This window comes from Macaca nemestrina, chromosome 17, assembly GCF_043159975.1.
Source record: "Macaca nemestrina isolate mMacNem1 chromosome 17, mMacNem.hap1, whole genome shotgun sequence".
Classification (NCBI taxonomy): Eukaryota; Metazoa; Chordata; class Mammalia; order Primates; family Cercopithecidae; genus Macaca; species Macaca nemestrina.
In genome coordinates, this window is record NC_092141.1 from 34,938,928 (window position 1) to 34,961,319 (window position 22,392).

The 22,392-nt window shown below is 53.1% G+C and overlaps 2 protein-coding genes across 8 annotated transcripts in view; one reads left to right on the forward strand and one right to left on the reverse strand.

Annotated features, from left to right (window-relative positions):
- LOC105476286 (SPT6 homolog, histone chaperone and transcription elongation factor) overlaps window positions 1–12,556 on the forward strand; it is a 40,729-nt gene extending 28,173 nt beyond the window's left edge. Inside the window, exons 25-37 of the mRNA XM_071082574.1 lie at window positions 43–250; window positions 776–923; window positions 1,608–1,750; window positions 3,401–3,541; window positions 5,030–5,225; window positions 7,125–7,363; window positions 7,929–8,042; window positions 8,216–8,340; window positions 10,104–10,216; window positions 10,497–10,574; window positions 10,670–10,836; window positions 11,265–11,452; window positions 11,761–12,556. Of these exons, the coding sequence (XP_070938675.1) occupies window positions 43–250; window positions 776–923; window positions 1,608–1,750; window positions 3,401–3,541; window positions 5,030–5,225; window positions 7,125–7,363; window positions 7,929–8,042; window positions 8,216–8,340; window positions 10,104–10,216; window positions 10,497–10,574; window positions 10,670–10,836; window positions 11,265–11,452; window positions 11,761–11,947 (2,047 nt within the window). The 3' untranslated portion in view covers window positions 11,948–12,556. The remainder of the gene's footprint in view (window positions 1–42; window positions 251–775; window positions 924–1,607; window positions 1,751–3,400; window positions 3,542–5,029; window positions 5,226–7,124; window positions 7,364–7,928; window positions 8,043–8,215; window positions 8,341–10,103; window positions 10,217–10,496; window positions 10,575–10,669; window positions 10,837–11,264; window positions 11,453–11,760) is intronic.
- Window positions 12,557–13,444: 888 nt separating this feature from the next.
- On the reverse strand, window positions 13,445–22,366 carry LOC105476336 (protein interacting with cyclin A1). Of its 7 annotated transcripts, none has more exons than XM_011732174.2 (5): window positions 21,861–22,366; window positions 16,937–17,020; window positions 14,961–15,096; window positions 14,570–14,689; window positions 13,445–14,465 (listed from the first exon to the last, which is right to left on the reverse strand). In XM_011732174.2, the coding sequence occupies exons 1-5, from the start codon at window positions 21,949–21,951 to the stop codon at window positions 13,808–13,810; spliced, it is 1,089 nt and encodes a 362-aa protein (XP_011730476.1). In that variant the 5' UTR covers window positions 21,952–22,366; the 3' UTR covers window positions 13,445–13,807. The 7 variants fall into 7 exon arrangements, with proteins under 7 accessions (XP_011730476.1, XP_011730465.1, XP_011730495.1 ...); XM_011732163.3 differs by having other exon boundaries at window positions 14,561–14,689; window positions 21,861–22,364; XM_011732193.3 differs by lacking the exon at window positions 21,861–22,366 and adding an exon at window positions 21,210–21,643 and having other exon boundaries at window positions 14,561–14,689.
- Between the last annotated feature and the right edge of the window lie 26 nt (window positions 22,367–22,392).

Here is a 22,392-nt window from a genome sequence, read left to right on the forward strand (position 1 = left end):
CTTCTCGTTCTATATCCTATTCCTTTTCTGCCTTTCCTCCAGCACTGACTCATATATTGAAGTCCTTGATGGTTCCCGCGTCCACCCTGAGACTTATGAGTGGGCTAGGAAGATGGCAGTGGATGCCCTGGAATACGATGAATCAGCCGAGGATGCCAATCCTGCAGGAGCCCTCGAAGAAATATTGGAAAACCCAGAGCGACTCAAAGACCTGGACCTTGATGCCTTTGCAGAAGAGCTGGAGAGGCAGGTAAGGGACAGCATGGAAGGCCCGGCAGGAAAACCCATCCCAAGTGGCCAGGCTAGTAGGAGACTTGGGTAGTGAGTGTGCAGAGAAAGCCTGATACTGTTAGTATGGCAGACTTGACCCTCTCATCTTCCTGCCCTCCTCTACCGGATTCCTCAAGGAAGTTTTTGGTCTGCTTGTTAAGGAGCCAGGGGAGTCTGAGATTGCCACCATAATTACAAGGGGCAGGAGGGAGTTGGGAGGATGTCAGTACTACAGTTTCCGTCTAGGCCCCCTTTCCTCCTTTCTAACAGCACAGCTTTGCATATATCTGTGGACTCATTGGGGTTCCGTGAAGTATTTTGATTACAGGACAGTGTTTCATGGCTAAGTTTGAAAACCACCTTTAGTAAATGTTGATGGAAAGAAGAGAAGAAGCCCTGACAGAAACGTACTCCCATCTGGAGAGGCCCGCCCCTTCCATGGGACTCCCGGAGGCTCAGGTTGGGGGGCAGCTGCAAGGCTCTTCTTGATGGGCTTCTTCCCCAGGGCTATGGTGACAAACACATCACACTCTATGACATCCGGGCAGAGTTGAGCTGTCGATACAAGGACCTCCGGACAGCCTACCGCTCTCCCAACACAGAGGAGATCTTCAATATGTTAACCAAAGAAACACCAGAGACCTTCTACATTGGTAAATTCTGGGGTCGTTTTTTTATTGGGAGCAGGGGGTGTGTTTACCATGTACATTCAAACCAAGCAGCAGTTCCAGCAGATTGAGGCAGGTTTGTGTTGTACATGGGGAAGACCAGGAGAGCATTTTAAAAGACTGAAGAGTCCTGGACTGAAAATCAAAACTGAATTTAAGGTCAGATGTGCTTCCAATGTGCTGTGGAATCTTCATGCAGTTAGTCTTCTTATAGCTTTATTTTCTGTATCATCAAATCAGGGGAACGGCCAGGCACAGTGGCTCATGCCTGTAATCCCAGCACTTTGGGAGGCCAAGGCAGGCAGACTGCTTGAGGCCAGGAGTTCGAGACCAGCCTGGGCAACATGGTGAAACCCCCATCTCTACTAAAAATACAAAAATTAGCTCGGCGTGGTGGTGGGCACCTGTAATCCCAGCTACTCTGGAGGCTGAGGCAGGAGGATTCCTTGAACCTGGGAGGCAGAGGTTACAGTAAGCCGAGATGGCGCTACTGTACTCCAGCCTGGGCAACAGAGCGAGACTTCGTCTCAAAAAAATAAATAAAGCTCAGGAAGAGTTCCCTCTTCAAGGATGGGAAGGAAGTCAGATATTCTGTCACTTAAAGGCTGGTGGAAATAAGTTCTTTCCACATTCTCTGAGCCTGCTCCCCATCCTCTTTCCTTCTTGCAGGAAAGCTCATCATCTGCAATGTCACTGGCATCGCCCACAGGCGTCCCCAGGGTGAGAGCTATGACCAGGCGATCCGCAATGATGAGACAGGGCTGTGGCAGTGCCCCTTCTGTCAGCAGGACAATTTCCCTGAACTAAGCGAGGTGTGTGCTGCAGCGTTATCTTGCTCAGTGGATTTTCTTGGTTGAATGATCTCGGTGCCTAAAGGGAATCAGAGATGAGGGTGTTCTAGATCATGCTTTTACCAAACAAGTACACAAGGAAGGAAGACAGATAGAAAACATACAGGTTTAGCATGAAGTCCCTTCTGAGAAGGCTGACATAGCTGGGTACAGTGGCTCACGCCTATAATCCTAGCACTTTGGGGGGCTAAGGTGGGCGGTTCATCTGAGGTCAGGGGTTCGAGACCAGCCTGGCCAAGATGGTGAAACCCCATCTCTACTAAAAATACAAAAATTAGCCAGTTGCGGTAGCACATGCCTGTAATCCCAGCTACTCAGGAGGCTGAGACAGGAGAATCACTTGAACCGAAGAGGTGGAGGTTGCAGTGAACCAAGATCATACCACTATACCGCAGCCTGGGCGACAGAATGAGACTTCGTCTCAGAAAAGGGAAAAAAAAAAGGCTGACATGGAAACTTATTACAGTCACTGGGTCAAAACAAAATGGCAGCCAGGCATGGTGGCACGTACATATAGTGGTTCACGCCTGTGCCAGCTACATCGGAGGCTGATTTGGGAGGATTACTTGAGCCCAGGATTTCGAGGCCAGCCTGGGCAACGTAGCAAGACCCCATCTCCTTTTTTTAAAAAAGAAGGGGCAGCTGGGCGCGGTGGCTTATGCCTGTAATCCCAGCATTTTGGGAGGCTGAGGCAGGCAGATCACAAGGTCAGGAGATCGAGACCATCCTGGCTAACACGGTGAAACCTCTTCTGTATTAAAAAATACAAAAAATTAGCTGGGCGTGGTGGCGGGTGCCTGTAGTCCCAGCTACTTGGGAGGCTGAGGCAGGTGAATGGTGTTAACCTGGGAGTCAGAGCTTGCAGTGAGCCAAGATTGCGCCACTGCACTCCAGCCTGGGCAACAGGCAAGACTCTGTCTCAAAAAAAAAAAAAATTGCCCAGACTAGGGGGCGTGCGCTTATAGTTCCAGCTACTCTAGAGGCCGAGGTGGAAGGATCACTTGAGCCTGAGAGATTGAGGCCGCAGTGAACCCTGATTGCACCACTGCACTTCAGCCTAGGCAGAATGATCCTGTCTCAAGAAAAATAAAAAGATGGCTCGGCGTGGTGGCTCACACCTGTAATCCCAGCACTTTCAGAGGCTTAGGTGGGCAGATCACCTGAGGTCAGGAGTTCGAGACCAGCCTGGCCAACATCGTGAAACCCCGTCTCTACTAAAAATATAAAAATCCACCCGGTATGGTGGTGCACGCCTGTAATCCCAGCTGCTCAGGAGGCTGAGGCACGAGAATCAGCTTGAACCCAGGAGGCGGAGGTTGCAGTGAGCCAAGATTGCGCCACTGCACTCCAGCCTGGGCAACAGAGCAAGACTCCATCTCAAAGAAAAAGATTCATCTGATGGCCAGTGGTGCCAAGCATCAGCTATGAGACAAGGGACTTTGTAGAAGTTCAAATTCTGTCTTGGCAGATGACTAAGTCATCATTGTGTTTTCAGATCATGCTGCAAGGTGTCAGTGGTAAAAGAAATTACAACACCTCTGGGAGCTCTTTTCTGAATAAGCGATCTCTAGAATCTTGATAATCAAGCTCCTCTCCTCATGCCCTCTTTAGGTGTGGAACCACTTTGACAGCGGTTCGTGCCCAGGCCAGGCCATCGGTGTCAAAACACGGCTAGACAATGGTGTCACCGGCTTCATCCCCACCAAATTCCTCAGTGACAAAGTGGTAAAGCGGCCAGAAGAACGAGTGAAGGTAGAGGTCCTAAGGTCACTGTCCTAAGGTCATAGTGCAATTTTCAGCTGCCCAGATCAGGTTGTCTTTAACTTTGGGCTGTCCCCACCAGAAGTTAGGCTCTGTTCCCAGTGGCTTCTGGTAGGAAGCATTTCAGGGAAGATTTATAACTAGTTGAAAGAAGCTAGGGTGAGAAGCATTTGAATGAGTAGCAGCTTTTGTTCACTGCCTTTGTGAAATTTCAGCAAGTTCCCAGTCCTTTAGGAGAGGGCTCTCTCTTCCTGTGTGGGAAGCTGCAGTTCAGTCCAGAGGGCAGGGCCCAGCATTTCATGCTGTGAAACAGAAAAAGGCTCTGCCTGTTCTCCCAAGACCAGGCAGCAGTGCTGTAGAGGATGGAAAATAACGCATGGCACAGCCCCTGTGCACAGGGAGCCTCTGGATCCTCTAGGCAGAACTAGATAACAGAAGGAACCTTGAGATGGTGTCTGTGGATGGGGAGGAAATCTCTAGGCTTCCTTACTGTTCTGTTATTTTCCGGCCATATATTATGCACCCACTAGATACCAGCACTGACATCGACATATGTTGTCTCTAATCTCACATGCTGATGGAAATGGAAATACTGTCTTGTCAGAGAAATTCAGCATTTTTCAGAATCACCCAGTTAGTGACATAGCTGATACCAGCTCTGCCAAATTCACTGGTTCTGAGTGTTGTGAATGCCTGAGAACTATGACTTAGGAGGGCTGGGGAAAGATAGTTCTAACAAATGAAGCTGGGGAGATTTTTCACAAGGAGGAGAGTGATGCAGAGTGACTGACTTTTGCTACTACTTAGAAGGGCTTATGTCAAGGGTAAGCTACAGAAAACAGCTATTATTTTGCTTCCCCTTCAAAAAGGGAAGTCAGGCCAGGCGCAGCAGTTCACACCTGTAATCCCAACACTTCAGGAGGCCAAGGTGGGTGGATCATCACTTGAAGTCAGGAGTTCGAGACTAGCCTGGCCAACATGGTGAAACCTCGTCTCTACAGAAAATTAAAAAATTAGCCGGGCGTGGTGGCATGCGCCTGTAATCCCAGCTACTTGGGAGGCTAAGACAGGAGCACTGCTTGAACCCTGTGTGGAGGTTGCAGTGAGCCAAGATCATGCTACTGCACTCTAGCCTGGGAGACGAGTGAGACTGTCTCAAAAAAAGTGGGGGGCTTTGGGGAGTCAACCTTTGATGGCACTTTAGGAGCAGTAACTAGGCAACTTCATTGGAGAAGAGAAGAGTGCCAGGGACAGGGTAGATCCAGCAGGCTCCAGCTGATTTTCCTGCCCAGAGTGGAGGCATCAATGCAGGGATTCCACGCCAAACTCCCAGCCTGCCATTCAGCAGCTGGCTGGCTTTGGGCGAGTCACTTTACACCTTACACCTTTCTGCCTGGACTTTGGTTTTCTCGTGTGTGAAATAGGGCATCGGGCTAGATCATCTTTGTCCCTTCCAGCTCAAATGTTCTGTGGATCTAGGTGGGAATGACTGTTCACTGCCGCATCATGAAGATTGACATTGAGAAGTTCAGTGCAGACCTGACCTGCCGTACCTCAGACCTCATGGACAGGAACAATGAGTGGAAGCTGCCCAAGGACACCTACTATGACTTTGATGCTGAAGCTGCAGACCACAAGCAGGAGGAGGACATGAAGCGGAAGCAGCAGCGGACCAGTGAGTGTGCCTCCCACCATCTCTGTGCACCCTGAATCTTGGCAGTTCTCCCAGTGCGAGATTCAGGCCACAGGATGCACATGTGTCAGTCTCAAGTGGAAGTAGGTACTCAGCTTTGAGGTGCTGAGGCCTGGAGATGTCATGAAAGAGTCATAGGTAGGGCTGGAACCCAGAGTCTTTTGGGTCACATTTGCCTTGTGACTCTTAAGGCCTCATTCTTTCAGTGTCCTAGGAGCCCAGGTTAATGTGTCCTTCATATCAGCTAATCCAGGCCCAGAGAAGGTGAAGGAGTCTCACAATCCAATAGTGGGTCAGAAATTAAGCCCAAACAGGGTGGCTCATGGCTGTAGCCCTGCACTTTGGGAGGCCAAGGCAGGAGGAGCACTTGAGCCCAGGAGTTTAAGACCAACATGGGTAACTTAGTAGAGCCCATCGCTACAAAAATATTTTAAAAATTAGCCAGGAGGCCGGGCATGGTGGCTCAAGCCTGTAATCCCAGCACTTTGAGGGGCTGAGACGGGCGGATCACGAGGTCAGGAGATCGAGACCATCCTGGCTAACATGGTGAAACCCCGTCTCCACTAAAAAATACAAAAAAAAAAAAAACTAGCCAGGTGAGGTGGCAGGCGCCTGTAGTCCCAGCCACTCGGGAGGCTGAGGCAGAAGAATGGCATAAACCCGGGAGGCAGAGCTTGCAGTGGGCCGAGATCCAGCCACTGCACTCCAGCCTGGGCGACAGAGTGAGACTCTGTCTCAAAAAAAAAAAAAAAAAAAGGCCGGGCGCGGTGGCTCAAGCCTGTAATCCCAGCACTTTGGGAGGCCGAGACGGGCGGATCACGAGGTCAGGAGATCGAGACCATCCTGGCTAACACGGTGAAACCCCGTCTCTACTAAAAAAAAAATACAAAAAACTAGCCGGGCGAGGTGGCGGGCGCCTGTAGTCCCAGCTACTCGGGAGGCTGAGGCAGGAGAATGGCGTAAACCCGGGAGGTGGAGCTTGCAGTGAGCTGAGATCCGGCCACTGCACTCCAGCCTGGGCGACAGAGCAGACTCCGTCTCAAAAAAAAAAAAAAATTAGCCAGGAGCCGGGTGCGGTGGCTCATGCCTATAATCCCAGCACTTTGGAGGCTGAGGCAGGCAGATCACCTGAGGTCAGGAGTTCAAGACCAACCTGGCCAAAATGGTGAAACCCTGTCTCTACCAAAAATATAAAAACTAGCCAGGTGTGGTGGTGGGCGCCTGTAATCCCAGCTACTGAGGCAGGATAATTGCTTGAACCCAGGAGGGAGAAGTTGCAGTGAGCTGAAATTGCACCACTGCACTACAACGTGGGTGACAGAGTGAGACTCTGTCCCAAAAAAAAAAAAAAATGGCCAGGTGTGGTAGTTCACGCCTATAACCCCAGCACTTTGGGAGGCTGAGGCAGGCGGGTCACTTGAGGTCAGGAGTTGAAGACAAGCCTGGCCAAAATGGTGAAACCCCGTCTCTACTAAAATTACAAAAACTAGCCAGGCATGATGGTGGGCGCCTGTAATCACAGCTACTGAGGCAGGAGAATTGCTTGAACCCAGGAGGGAGAAGTTGCAGCGAGCCGAAATTGCACCACTGCATTACAACATGGGTGACAGAATGAGACTCTGTCTCAAAAAAAAAAAAAAAAAATTAGCCAGCCATGGTGATGTACACCAGTATTCCCAGCTATTTTAGAGGCCGAGACAGGAGGATCACTTGAGCCCAGGAGTTCGAGGCTACAGTGAGCCATGATTGTGCCACTGGCACTCCAGCCCAGGTGACAGAGCACCCCAACTCAATAAATAAGAAGTGAAGGCCTGGTTTGTCCTGTTGCTGCCAGCTCCTACTTGCATCATCCAGTCTGTACTACTTTTCTGCTCTCTTCAGCATACATCAAGAGAGTGATCGCACACCCATCCTTCCATAATATCAATTTCAAGCAAGCAGAAAAGATGATGGAGACCATGGACCAGGGTGATGTGATTATCCGACCAAGCAGCAAGGGCGAGAACCACCTGACAGTGACCTGGAAAGTCAGTGATGGCATCTACCAACACGTGGATGTGCGGGAGGAGGGCAAGGAAAATGCCTTCAGCCTGGGAGCCACTCTGTGGATCAACAGTGAGGTGAGAGCCAGTACTTGCCCGCCTCCCATCCCACTCCTGCTTTCAGAAAAGCGCTGTTCAGGGCGCCTTCACCTGACATTAGTAACTCGGGTCATAGGTATTTTAGCTGTGCAGAGCAACAAAAGGGGAGGTGGTTTGCAGAATGAGTCATTTGATATCAATTTTGTTTATTTTGTCCCCTCATTTCCTGTCTTCCAAACGTTAAAATAGTCTACCTAGAGAGAGCTGGTGGAGGAAAAGAAGAAAATACACATGTGTACGCACACACATATATCAAGTTTCTCTTTTCTGTTTTCAGTGAAGAGAAATCTGGTGAATTTTCCTGTTGTTCCCAAGCACTAGGGGAGAATCAAAGCCAGGATTTAAAGGACTTTATGCCCTGTGAGCTAATATATCTGGACATGACACAGATGGATAAATTGAGGGGACTTTGCTATGGAGTAAGGCTTCAGCAGGACTGAGAAGCCCGCCCCCTGCCACGGTTTCTCTTCTGGATGGATTCGAGGAAGGACCAAGAGCCTCAGCTCTGGATATGACACATGAGGCCTTTACCTTCTTCCCACAGGAATTTGAAGATTTGGATGAGATTGTTGCTCGCTATGTCCAGCCCATGGCATCCTTCGCCCGGGACCTTCTAAACCACAAGTATTATCAGGACTGCAGCGGTGGGGACCGCAAGGTGAGCCCAGGTCTCTCTGAGGGATGACGCTTTCCAGTCACTTAAGGATCTACGCTTTTCCCTTCAGTGTAGGGGACACTCAAGCGGTAAAGGAAGTGTACATCATGTGTGCACGAGACATTGTGTACCAAGCATGCTGCTATCCCAACCTCTCCCCCTCATTCTACCCCCAGAAATTAGAGGAGCTGCTCATCAAAACTAAGAAGGAGAAGCCCACCTTCATCCCTTATTTCATCTGTGCCTGCAAGGAACTGCCCGGCAAGTTCCTACTGGGATACCAGCCCCGGGGTAAACCCAGGTGAGCACTAGGGCTGAGAAGGTGCTGCCACTGGGGTTCATAGGCAAGTTAGAAGGGAGGGAGAGGCCCGGAGCAGTGCCCTCTCTGGCTCTGCTGGACTGCCTTTCTCCTCTCATCTGTTTAGAACAGAGGTGGAGGTTGGAGGTGGGAAAAGAGGGTGATGATTTAGAGGCAAAAAGGCAAGGATTCACATAAAAAGGGCGCTTTCTTTAACACCGTGAGAAAGGAGTTCCCTTCACCTCCTCTCCCTCCCACAGTGACAGGAGTCACCAGACACTCTTCATCTGATTGCAGAAATGGGGGGCCAGTACACTGGTCTCTCCTGACCACCGCCTGCCTCACCCTCACCAGGGCTTGCACACAGTGGCTCACTGTTGCTGTAATGTGCTCACTCCACCTGCACTGAAACGGTGGTCAGGAGAGCCTGTCTCCTGTTCTGCTCTGTCTCCTGTTCTGCTCTGTCTCCTGCTCTGCCCCCGTCTGTGTGACTGATAGGCTGGCCTTCCTGAGGTATTCCTTTATCTGAATCCCTCTAGCACTTACTCTGAACCTAGAGGACAAAGTCCAGTTTCCTTAGACCTGCCTCTTTATGTCTGTGATACAGACTGGTAATCACACTCACCTTCTCTGCCTAAGCCCTGCCCCCATCCTTCCATTGGCCTTTGACCAAGGCCCTGTGCACTTCTGCTTTTATCCCTGTACTGGCTGCACCTGATGCACAGCTCAGGCTGCATTAGTAGGCACTCAGTGGCCAGATGACAGGAAGCCCTAGACTCTGGACCATGTGCCATCTTGGGTGTATCTGGAATATTGTGCTCATTTCTTGAGAAGCCTGTTGACTCACCAGTGTGCTTCTAGAGGCCAGCAGCCAGGGCTAAGTGGGGCTAGAAACTGTGTCTTATGAGGAACGGTTGAGCAAACTGAGTGGGGTCGGGGTGGGTGGGTGGGGGGGGCCTCTAACTAGGACCAGGTGCAGCATGATTGCTTCTGGAGAAAGGAGCTGACTCTCCTTGTGTGGCAGAATTAATGGAAGAGTTAGGAGGCAGGTGTCAGCCTAATAGAAATGAGAACTGTGTACTATGTAGCATTATCTGGTTGCCATTGATAGCTGGCCTTTATTGAGCACAACCCAGCTATAGGCATTGTGGAATGTGTTCTGTGCATTCTCATTTATCCTCACGCCCACCCCATAGGTTTAAGTGCTTTGATCCTCATTGGACAAATGAAGCAGAGATTCAAATTTAGTAACTTGGTGCAGTGTGTCATACGCGGTGAATGGCAGAGCTGAAACTAGAACTGGAACTAACCTAGAGCCCCTCTTAACTACTATCTGCTACTCTCAGAAGTGTTGAACAAGGGCAGACTACCACCTTCCACAGCCATTGCAGAGAGATGCCTGTTTTGGGGGAGTTGCAATTTGCTGCTCTGGGAGGTCGCTTCCAACCCTGGCAGTATGGGACCTTGGTCTCACTTCACCGGCGGTATCCTGCCTTCATACTGCAGCCGAGTATGGTAGCACAGCCTCCAGCAAGCCTTCCTCCGGCAGCATGTATGCTGCACATGGGGCCACCGACTCCTTGGCCTTGACTGTATTCTGCCATTTGCTGCTCACCTCCCTTCACAGGCCTGGGGATTGGCTGTGTCATCTCTCCTTTCCCCTAGCACCCAGAATGGCTACTTCACATGGTGGGCATCTGTTCTGGTTGCTCTCTCATGGTGAGTCCCAAGTGGTTTCTGACGCATGTTTCCTTCTAAAATCCCAGGATAGAATATGTAACAGTGACTCCAGAGGGATTCCGGTACCGGGGCCAGATCTTCCCAACTGTGAATGGACTCTTTAGATGGTTTAAGGATCACTACCAGGATCCTGTACCAGGTGAGTTCTGCTCTTCCTGACTTCAGGGGCCTGGCTAGAGGAACACCTAGGACCTGACTCAAGAGTAGTCCCAGCCTAGGGGACCAGGTGAGAAGTAGGCTGTCACTGCAGCTGTCTTACTCCTCCTGCAGCCTCCCAGCATCAGGAAGTTTATCCATCCACTGTGCCTATGCAGCTTCCCTTCCTCCCTCCACCTACTTCAGTGTCCCTTCCACCCCCTGAATTGGGAAACCAAAAATAGGTTTCTGGAGGGATGTAACTAAGTAACCACTTCCTGCAGGCATCACCCCTAGCAGCAGCAGCAGGACCCGGACACCTGCCTCTATCAATGCTACCCCGGCCAACATCAACCTTGCAGGTGAGGAGCTTGAGCCTGGGACTGGAGGTGGGAAGGGTGGAGCTAAAGGGACTTTCACCTCTAACATGCCCCTCCCTGCCTCTGTGTGCTTACAGATCTGACACGGGCCGTGAATGCCCTGCCTCAGAACATGACTTCACAGATGTTCAGTGCCATTGCTGCGGTGACAGGCCAAGGACAGAACCCTAATGCCACCCCAGCCCAGTGGGCCTCCAGCCAGTATGGCTATGGCGGCAGTGGAGGCGGCAGCAGTGCTTACCACGTATGTGACTTGGGGAGGAGGCTGCCTGTGCAGGGTGGGGCCCATAGACTGGCCTCTCACATTGCCCACAAGGGGCTTCACATGCACAGATGGGGCTGCCACAGCCGTGGTAACTGTCTCCAACAGATATTCCTTGTCCTCAGGCCCATTTGAAGGGGAAGAGAGTAAGAGAGGGCATAATGTTTCCACGGGCCTTTGGAATCTTTGGAACCCGCAGGCCACTAGAAACTTGATGTGGTCGGGATCAGTGGGCACCACTGTGTGCTCGGTGCCGACCTGCAGACTTCCCACTGCTGGTCAGAAGCACACACTCAGTGGAGAATCATCTGGAAAGCTTTGCTGAGCCCACCCTTGCGCTTACCCAGAATTCACAGCAAGGCCAGACAAGCCCCACACCCATCCCTATTTAACTGTTCATACCTCTTCAGGTATTCCCAACGCCAGCCCAGCAGCCAGTGGCCACACCACTAATGACCCCTAGCTACTCCTACACGACCCCAAGCCAGCCCATCACCACCCCTCAGTACCACCAGCTCCAGGCCAGCACCACCCCGCAGTCGGCCCAGGCCCAGCCCCAGCCCTCCTCCAGCTCCCGGCAACGGCAGCAGCAGCCAAAGTAAGTATCTGGATGGTGGCACAGTGCAGGTCAGTGGTAGGGGCTTGTTGTCAAGAGGCCGAGAGGCTTACCGTAGGCAGGTGCTCTGGATCCTCTGAGGGCCCTGATCATGTGATATGCCAGGAACACTAGTTTCTGGGTGAAGACAGAAGAGGGCAGTGTGGCAGCCAGCTGCTGCTATATCTGCCTCACCCCAGCAGAGGGGCTGCTGCCCGTAGGTATGAGGTTCCTTTCTGCAAGGGTACAGTGATTGGTGGGAAGAATTCCTTTTAGCAAAGTCCCAATCTCAATTTTTCTTCCCTTCCCAGGTCCAACAGCCATGCAGCCATCGACTGGGGGAAAATGGCAGAGCAGTGGCTGCAGGAAAAGGAGGCAGAACGGCGGAAACAGAAGCAGCGGCTGACACCTCGGCCTTCCCCCAGTCCCATGATCGAAAGCACCCCCATGTCCATTGCTGGCGATGCCACCCCACTCCTGGACGAGATGGATCGGTAGGGGGCCTGCTCCTCGGACTCTGGTTACCTCTGAGGCTGGGAAAGGCCTGGCCACCCACTGCCTCCCTCCCTGCCCCTCCTTTTCTGTCCATAAAGTGGCGTGAAGTGACGTTCTCTTTGGTGGTCAACCTGGATGGGTGACAGGCTGGATGGCCTTGTGAACTTGAGCTCTGTGTGCTAGGCAACAATTCTCCCACTCCAGACCCTCACCGACCACCTGGCCTGGGACCAGGCTGGGAGGGGAGTGTGGCAGGGAGGAGGAAGAGGAAGGTGAGAATGAGTAGAACAGTTTTGATTCTACTCCCTACAAGCCATTTTGAACTTCTGCCCTCACCAGACGCTGGGCTGTGACTAGGACACAAAACTCAGCACATGAGTCTCCCCTGGCTCTTGTGGGGAGAGGGATGCTATTTATTCAGTTTGGGGCAGGAGGGAGAGGAGGGAAAGTATTTCTGACCCTGATGCCAACAGCCGGGTGGCTGTCCAAGCAGGAATGCAGGGGACACAGGGAAGCAGCACTAACCTGCCCAGTCCCTGCCTGACTGCCCTTTCCCCACTGCTGCCGCCACCGCTTCCTGCCTGTCATTTGAATAAACAGTGTTTCTATTGAGCCCTTGCCAAAGCCTCTCTCTCCAACTCTCTAGCTCTTTGAGGGGTGGCTTTCAAAGCAGTGTTTGGAGCTCCAGGGACCCCCCTGACTTCCATCAGAGGCAAAGATTCATAGACTAGGCAGCTTCTGCATCAGACTGCCTGGGGCACATCCCTGCTCTGCTTACCAGCCCGGTGACCCTGTGCCAGCTCCTGCTGGCTTTCAACTGGCTTTCTTACCTGTAACATGGAGATAGTGATACCTGCCTCATCAGCTGCTGTGAGGACCAAGGCAGCATGTGCAAGCTCCTTGGCCCAATGCCTGGTACCTCGCAAATGTTACCCGGTATTATTACACCCACTCACTCACCCACAGCACAGCTGCCCCATCCACCCACACCTGTTGGTCTTCTCTGGCATACTCGAGAAAGGCCACAAGTACACCTGGGTTTCTCAACTTGAGCCTCTGCTGTTAGTCTCCTCCCTTTTCCCAGCTGGGCCTTGGTCTCTGGCAAACTCTCAGCAGTAAGGTGTTCCTGCCCCACTACATTTTTTGTTCTGAACCTGCCATCCCTGTTTCTGCACAAGGGCTTCATCTCACAGCTCTGTGAGTCAGTGCTGGGAGAGTGGGGCCTCTGGCTCCCTTTCCTCTGCTTGGGGCTCAGCAGAGAAGTCAGAAAAGGCCACTGCTGCCCGGATGTGGCACACTCCCTCCACTTGCTTTTCTTCATCAAGAGCTGGGGGAAGGGGCCAGCTCTGCCAGGAACTCAAAAGTCAGCTCCCTTCAGCACAAAAGGGCTACAAGGGAGGAGCTGGACCATTAGCTGGGAAGGTCAGTCTCTGGTAGTACCACGAGCACCTTCTGCAGAGCCACTTAGAGGAGGGAAAGGCCAGGCACAGTGGCACAGAGTGGGTTAAAAAGTTCCATTTATTGGGGGTATCACTGCAGACAGTACTGCCTCTCCCAGAAGTGGGTTTCACACAGACCGAGAGTCTCTCCCAGGAGAAAGGGGAAGTCCTCCTTCCCACCCAGATGTACTCTTCCACCTTGTCCTAGCAGGTAGGAGGAAATAGGGCTGTGCCCCTTCCTTTCCCTCCCACCTGCCTTCCCATGGACTTCCTTTGTGAAAGCTGGATTGCCTTTGAGAAACCCCCGCAGCCCTGAGCCCACCCCTTGCCCCGCAAGAAACAGCCAGGTTGGAGGGAGAGAACAGCAGCACAGGGCCAGCCACAGGCTCGATGGCATTTATTCTGCACCCTGACCACCCTGGCCTCAACTGAGGTTGGGGTTTGATCCTGGGGGAGATTTTCTTTTGTTTACCTTCCTGGCTTGTGAGGGCTTTGCCCCTGTCTTTTTGGCCTGAACTGTGTTCTCTCTCTTCCTGGGCGATGATGATTCCAGAATATCCTCGCTGGACAGTTCCTCCTGCCCCCGGCCATTGTAACTGTCCTCGCTCTCCAGCTCTTCCCTGCTTTCTGGGCTGGACTCGGACATCCTGGCCAGCTGTCTTGGGCTTAATGATCGGCTCGCGTCTGGCGGGGAAGGCTCCAGTTTAACCGGGCTTTTCTTCTTAGTCAACTGGCCTTTCTTGGCTTTTTTTTTCAGCTTTGCCTTCTCATCCATCTCCTCCTCCTTGTCTTTCTCTTTTTCCTTTTTCTTCTTTACCTTCTTGATCACCTTGCTGCCCTGACCCTTCCCTGTGGGGCTCTCAGAGCGCCAGATGGTGATGGGCGCTGCGGAGTCAGGGGTACCAGTGGCCATGGTGGTGCCTAGGTCAGGGGAGGTGGTGGCAGGCCCCACCTGCGTTGGGATGGGGGGCTTGCTTTCCTGCTCCTCCTCTTCCTCTTCTTCATTTAGATCATCTGCCCCACACTCATGGTGGAGGGGATGGTGGATCACCGCCACAGAGACAGGTCTGTAGCTTTTGCACCTGGGAGGAGGGATGACGAGGGAAGTTTGACAGAGTCGGGGGGGGCAGTTCCCTGTAGAGGCCCCTTCCCCATCAGCCCACCGGGGCTCACTCACCAGCCATACCAGAATCGCTCCACATGCTGCTCCTCCGGTGTGAGCTCAAAGCAAGGGGACTCGATGACATGGGAGCAGGTTGGGCCCGTACCCCGGGAGCTGCTGCTGTCCTCTGAGCAGTCCTTCAGCCTGCCACACATGGGACTCTTAGCCTGGCTCCCATCACTCCCCCAGGGACCCAGAGCCAGAAGCCTGAGGGACAGTGGGCTTCTGCTGGGCCTGTCCCAGGCCGCCAACAGACCTCCCCATTTCTCTTAGAGCAGAACAAAGTGTGCAGAGCTGGGACTGGGCTGGCAGCACCAATTCAAAGCTGAAGAGGCAAACCAAAGGTTGAAGGGGACACCACAATGAAAGTTGGGACCTGCTCTGCCATGGGTCCCCCAAGGGGGCGGGCCCTCACCTAGAATTACAGTTGCAGTGGTTGACAGAGCGTAGGTGCAGGCTGTGGCAGACACAGTCAGAGGCGAAGGGGTAGATGATGTGCCCAGTGCACTGCTTGTGTTTCCAGCAGCACTTGTCAGGCTCCTTGCAGTCACCTGAGGGGGCAGGGGTCTGGGTCATCAGCAGCAGCCGCAGACCTCTGGGTCTTCCCACAGCTCAAGCTAAAACCTCACCAAATTCACCTGCCACCACCAGCTGTCCCCACCCCAAGAAGTGTTTCTGCTTCAGTAGTAGTAACTTGGCCCCAGAGTAACCCCAAGTCCCAGTAAAATGTCTGGTTCCATGTCTGATACACAGGAGACCCTCACCAAGCCCCCTGCAGTCCTGTGATTCCGTTACTTCTGTCCTCTCCCTCCAGTGGGAGGCTTCCACTGGCTCCTGCCTGCCCTTCACCCGGCTACCCACAATGAGTGGTAGCCCTGCTCCACAAGGTACCTGGTAGGAGAAGGCCCTCCTGCCATGGCACCCCGAAGCCCCAGGAGCAGCAGAGCCGCAGCATCCTCAGTTCCTACACCTGCCCTGGCCCGCTCTGATCTCTCACAGCCTGGCCAGGAGCTAAGGCCCGCATCATGCTCCTTAGCTTCTGTCTCGTCCTTCCCTCCCCACTTCCCCCTCCTCCCTTCTTCAAGCCCCTTTTCTCCTCCCACCTGACACGTTTCTCACTCCCCTCCCTTCCCATGCCCGCTTCTTGATCCTTTCCCTGTTCTTCACGCAGCACCTTCCCACACTCTCCCCACTGCCTAGAGTGCCAGGCTTTTGAACGACCCACCCCCAGCCTAGGCACCCTTTTAGGCAGCACAGAGACCACATCCCCTTTCCCAGGGCACAGGAAGAAGCTGCTGGGGTAAGAATTTGGGGTTAGGGGAAAGCCCTGGAGAAAGGCCCCCACCTCTGTTGCTCAGCTCAATGCCAGTCCTGAAGACAGGAGAATTTCCCCAGTCTACCACCACTGCCTCACCTCTGACCCTGCCTAAGGCCCTGATCTACCACTGGCTGTCCCCTCTCAAAAGTAAGCCCATGAGGCAACTCTGCGCCTCTCACAGCCCAGAATCTCACTCACCAGGCAGAGGACAAGGGACCTTACCTCGGATTCCCCCACACCCCTAGGGGAGGGAGGGAGCCGGCACTGGCCTGGGGTACTGTGGCTGGCTTACCCTCAAACAGGCCATGAGGACTGTGCCTTTGCCAGTGCCCACGAGGAGAAGAACTAGGGTGAGACCTCATACTGGTCACCAGCCAGCAATGAGCCCAGGCTGTGGTGTGAGTCCAAGTGGCCTCACAGTGCAGCAGCTTGGCCTGAGGCTTACCCACATTTCTCCCTCCTTCCCTTTCCCACACAAGGCTGTGAAGTCCTGGGTCCTCACTACACCGCTGACCCATGGGTGATCTGTGTCTTTCTCCTCCCCTCTTGTACCCTTTATCCCCCAGGAAGATGAGGAAGGCATGGGTGTGTGGCAGGACCCTGAAACTTCACCACCACCTCGGCCTTCCTCAGCACTGCTGAGCTGGGCCAAAGGGCAGCATAGTGGCAAATTGCCCTGAACTTGTAGTCAGGCCTGAGCCCAAGTCGTGGGTCTGTCACTTACTAGCTGGGTGGCCTAGGGCAAATTCCTTTACTTCTCTGAGCCTTTAGTTTCCTTATCCACAAAATGGGATGGTGGTCATACCTATTTTGCAGGGTTGTTGGGCGTACTCAATTCACATATGTCAAAGATACTTATGTGCCATAAAGTTCTATACAAATGAATGGGGTGATTGTGGCCTTGAGAAAGGGGTCCCCTCTGGCATCTGTAGGGGATGGGTTGAGGATGGGGCAGCTTCAGGACCAAACACTTCCCTCCCTCCCTGCCTCAGGACCAATGTTCCACCAGGTATCAGCTTTCCCAGGTGAGGGGTGATGGGGACCCCCCTGGGTCAAAGGTCTCCTGGACCCACCTTCAGAGAAGGTAGACACATCAGTGCTGGACGCCACACCAGCCAGCAGATGTCCTCTTTCCCAGCTGGGTAACCTGTTTACATCTGAGAGAGCACAGAGTGGCAGTGGCGGCAGCAGCCCCCTCCCTGTGCCATTTATTCACCAAACATACCCCAAGAAGTTCCACATGTCAGGCCCCACTGCATCCTGGAGATGCAGAGATAAAACAACAGTCCCTGCTCTTGAGGGGTTGCGGGGTCGGAGGGGTGAGGGGGAGGAGAGAGGGACACAAGAGGTTCATGACAATAGTGTGATACAGATGCTGACAGGGAAATGGTAGCACAGGACAAGGGCCACCTACCAGGACTGGAAAGGAGGACAGGGGACTATGGAAGACTTCTTGGAAGGGGCATCACTAGAGTTAGAGTGATGAATAGGAGCCAGCCAGGGTCTAGGCAAGGAGGGACAGCTCCAGAAACTGTCCCAGGGTGTGTGGAGCCTGGACAGAGGATGACCCTGAGCAGACCTCCAACTGGGGTGGCAGCTCCCCATCAGCAGCCACAAGACAGAGTCTGCCCCTTTGCCTTTCCTTCCCACAGCTAGCTTTGTCCCTTGAGGCACTGGACTTCAGGTCTGCTTAAGGAAGGGAAACTGATTGCTTGGCATCTTCAGCAAGCCTTCAGTGGCACTTGGTCATCTTCCTACAAGTCTCTGATGAGCTCCTCCTCCTGTTTTCCGCAGCACAGCAAATACTCAAAATTTGTTAAATGAACAAAAGAGTGAATGAATGACTTTAAGCACTTCCTGGAAACTCCTGCAACCACTGGTTCTCTCAGCAGATAATTTCACTGCCATTATCTGTGGACACTCCAATCCTCATCAACTTTGCTTGCCTGGGAAAGGGGTGTCCCTCTTTCTCATGCCCAAAGCATCTATATTTTAGGTCCCAGCCAGAATTGACACCTTCTTTACTGGCTTCTTTTTTCCCCCCTTACAGGCTATAAACATCATAAAACAAAACACTCTGTCAATCCTGTTTCTCCTATCATTGCATATACCCCTTTCAATCCAAATTGATTCACTCATTCATTTAGAGGACATATGTTGGGTGGCTTCACTCAGCACTAGAAAAGAGGCCAAGTCCCTACCTTCAGTGAGCTCAGTGTCTCCACCTCTTTCTTCTCTTCCAGCCACCTGCAACATGGTAGCCATCTGCCCCCCAATCTGAATAGCTTTGGCAAAGGCCACCAGCAGTTTCCCAGTAGCCAAACCCAGTGGGCTGCTTATCTCACTTGACCCTGTTTTTTGTTTTGTGTTGTTTCTTGTTTTTGTTTGTTTTGTTTTGAGATGGAGTCTCGCTCTGTCGCCCAGGCTGGAGTGCAGTGGTGCGATCTCGGCTCACTGCACCCTCTGCCTCCCAGGTTCAAGCAATTCTCCTGCCTCAGCCTCCTGAGTAGCTGGGATTACAGGTGCGCGCCACCACACCTGGCTAATTTTTGTATTTTTAGTAGAGACGATGTTTCACCATGTTGGACAGGCTGGTCTCGAACTCCTGACCTCATGGTCCGCCCTCCTTGGCCTCCCAAAGTGTTAGGATTACAGGCGTGAGCCACCGCGCCCAGCCTCACTTGACCCTGTTGACCAATGAATCTCCTTCTTCTGCAAACTGTTCCTTGGACTTCCATGGCAGACCTCATCTTTCTCTTCCTTCTCTAACCAGCTCTTTAGTTCTTCCCTGTCTCCTTTGCTATCTCCTCTTGTTTTGCTGTACACCTTAAATTGGTGATTACCAGACTTGGTCACCTCCTCAGAAGACTCCTGGATAATTTCATCAACTTCCATGTTTTCAACATCCACCAATGAAATGACATAAATCTGTAATCCCATCATTTTGGGAGTCTGAGGCGGAAAGATCACAAGCCCAGGAGTTCGAGACCAGCCTGGGCAACGTGGCAAAACCCCATCTCTACAAAAAATACAAAAATTTAGCTGGCTTAGTGGTGCACACCTGTAGTCCCAGCTACTCAGGAGGCTGAGGTGGGAGGATCACCTGAGTCCAGGGAGGTCAAGGCCGCAGTGAGCCGTGATCACACCATTGCATTGTGGCCTGGGCAATAGAGTAAGACCCTGTCTCAACTAAAATATATACCTTTGATTCTAAATCCCCACCACAGCCCCATTCTATGGATGAGAACAGAGACTTAGAGAGGATAAGTAAGTTGTCCAAAGATACATGTTAATAGATGGCAGAGGTAGGATTCAAACCCAGGTCTTCCTGGTTCCATAGCCTATGCTCTTTCAGCCCTATCTACTTACTGTTGGCTGGGGACACACCCCTGTAAACAAAGGCCATTCTGTATGTGAAGCTCCACAGCCAAGCCTTAAAACCACATTCTGCTTGAGTGAGCTGGCAAGGCAGAGGTTGCAGTGAGCTGAGAGCACCACAGCACTCCAGAGCCTGGGAGACAGAGACTCTGTCTTACAAAATAGCTGGGCGTGGTGGCTCACACCTATAATCCCAGAATTTCGGGAGGCTGAGGCAGGTGGATCATGAGGTCAGGAGATCAAGACCATCCTGGCTAACACAGTGAAACCTCGTCTCTACTAAAAATACAAAAAATTAGCTGAGTGTGGTGGCGGGCACCTGTAATACCAGCTACTCACAAGGCTGAGGCAGGAGAATAGTGTGAACCCAGGAGGCGGAGCTTGCAGTGAGCCAAGATAGGGCACTGCACTCCAGCCTGGGCTACAGAGCGAGACTCTGTCTAAAAAAAAATAAAAATAAAATAATAAATCACATTCAGCTCCATATGCAAAACCTGTCCTACCAGGCTGGGTGCAGTGGTTCATGCCTGTAATCCCAGAACCTTGGGAGGCTGAGGTGGGCGGATCACTTGAGGTCGGGAGTTTGAGACCAGCACGGCCAACATAGTGAAATCCCATCTCTACTAAAAATCCAAACATCAGCCAGGCGTGGTGGCGCACACCTGTAGTCCCAGCTGCTCTGGAGGCCGAGGCAGGAGAATTTCTTGAACCCCAGAGGTGTAGGTTGCAGTGAGCCGATATCATGCTACTGCACTCCAGCCTGGGCGGCAGAGTGAGACAGTGGGAAGGACAGGTGTTTTTTTATTTTATTTTATTTTTTTTGAGACGGAGTCTCGCTCTGTCACCCAGGCTGGAGTGCAGTGGCCGGATCTCAGCTCACTGCAAGCTCCGCCTCCCGGGTTTATGCCATTCTCCTGCCTCAGCCTCCCGAATAGCTGAGACTACAGGCGCCCGCCACCTCGCCCAGCTAGTTTTTTGTATTTTTTAATAGAGACGGGGTTTCACCATGTTAGCCAGGATGGTCTTGATCTCCTGACCTCGTGATCCGCCTGTCTCGGCCTCCCAAAGTGCTGGGATTACAGACTTGAGCCACCCCGCCCGGCCGGACAGGTGTTTTTTTGAGGCGCAGTCACTTCCTACTACACCTGCTTTTTAGCTCCAACACAGCCAATTCCTCACCCTCTGGTTTTACTCAATCCGGACTCCACAGCCTCCCTTAACCACCCTGGACCCTAAAGTCTTGCTGCTGGGGCCTCAGCCAGGGTGAGGAACCAAAACTCCTCTGCCTTGCTGTTTCATGAGCCACCATGAAAGAGGCACACATGGCCGGGCGCGGTGGCTCACACCTGTAATCGCAGCACTTTGGGAGGCCGAGGTTGGCGGATCACAAAGTCAGGAGTTCAAGACCAGCCTGACCAACGTGGTGAAACCCCGTCTCTACTAAAAATACAAAAAATAAAAAATAAAAATAGCTGGGTGTGGTGGCACGCGCCTGTAATCCCAGCTACTCAGGAGGCTGAGGCAGGAGAATTGCTTGAACCCGGGAGGCGGAATTTGCAGTGAGCCGAGATTGCGCCACTGCACTCCAGCCTGGGCAACAGAGCGAGACTCCGTCTCAAAAAAAAAAAAAAAAAGCACACATGCAGGGTCAGAGCCTGTTTACTCTCCACTGACTAGATCCCCCAGAGCTCAGACACCCATCAGCTCTGTTTGTGAAGGAGACGAGGGGAGGAGGGACAAAGGGGGAGACGAATTTAGTAACTCTCTTCAGAGCTGAGAAAAGCAACCTGCTCTTTAGTTCCAGAGGACAGGAGAGCTCTGACCAGCAGCAGTTCAGAGGTCCTGCAGCAGGAGTGACTGACAACACACACAATGAATGAGGGTGATAGGGTGAAAGAAAGTGGGAGGCTTATGGCGTCTTTCCCCGTGAAGCGTTATCAGCGCACAAAGGCCTAACTCAAGACTCACAGGTTATGCTCATCTGTACAGAATCCTCCCTGTCCTGCGGGGCCGAGGAGCTCTCCTCGCCCTCGAGGCACTGGGGGTGGGCACCAGAGCAGCCGAAAGGAGTAGGGCGGGAAGGGAGGGAAGGAGAAGGAAGGGAAGAAACTAGGAAAGGAAGGAGGGAAGAGGAGGAAGCAAGGGAGGGCCAGTGCGCCCGCGTCTCCTTGGAAATGCCTCTCTGGCCTCGCCCCCGCGAGGTAATTGTGATGCCACGCGTGGAACCCTCAGTCTCCCTGGTCCACCCTCAGGGTCGATGGAACCGCCCGCTCCCGCCCAGGCGTCCGGGTGGGCGCTGGTCCATGGGCTCCAGCCAAGGCCGGCGCTTCAAGGGCAGCGGCCTGCGCCCGGTGCCACCCAGTCCAATAGCCAAGAGTTACAGCTCTGGCTGGAGCCAGACTTCCCGCCCAACCCGCGGGCGACCCAGCAGGGCCTCAAGCCCCCAGTCCTCAATCATTGGCCCGTGACTCGACGCGAGCCCGCCCCCGGCCCTAGCTCCGCCCCGGCCCAGCGCTGGGCCCCGCCTCCCTCGTTGGTTTGCCAGCCTCCCGCGTGCGCCGCTCGGGGTCTGCGAGCCCGGCCACGCCCTCTGCCCAGCCCCTGCCCCGCCCCTCTTACCGCAGCACCGGCTCTCATCCCACGAGCGGACCTTGGGCTCGGTCTTTTCCTTAGTCCATCTTTCAATTGTGAGTGTCGTCCTGACCCACATCGCTCTCCGCCCAGGTCTTCGTCTCTACAGGACTCTTCCTTGAAGTCCAACCCTGAGCCTCAGCCCGGCCGAGCCCTCGGCCCAGCCGTGAACTCCAGTCTCGGCTTCGCCCCCGCCTAGACCCTAACCCCGCCTCATGCTGGCGCAGCCCCCGCCCGCCTCCCCCACTCCGCTCCAGGCTGCGTAGTCTTCCCAGCCCGGGTCTCAGCGTCAGCCGCGTTCTTCATCCGGGGCCTCCTGGCGCCTCGCAGGCCCCTCTTTGTTCCCCCTGTAACCCTAGGATTTCCCCTTTATCTCAGACCTTAACCTTACAGGCCCAGCTTTCACCACCCATCTCTGGTTCCAGCTTGCAGTCCAAGCCCCAGATTTTAACCCTGCCTCCAGATCGTAGCCCCAATTCTTAGTGTTACAACGAACTTTGCCCCCAGCCCCATTCTTAGC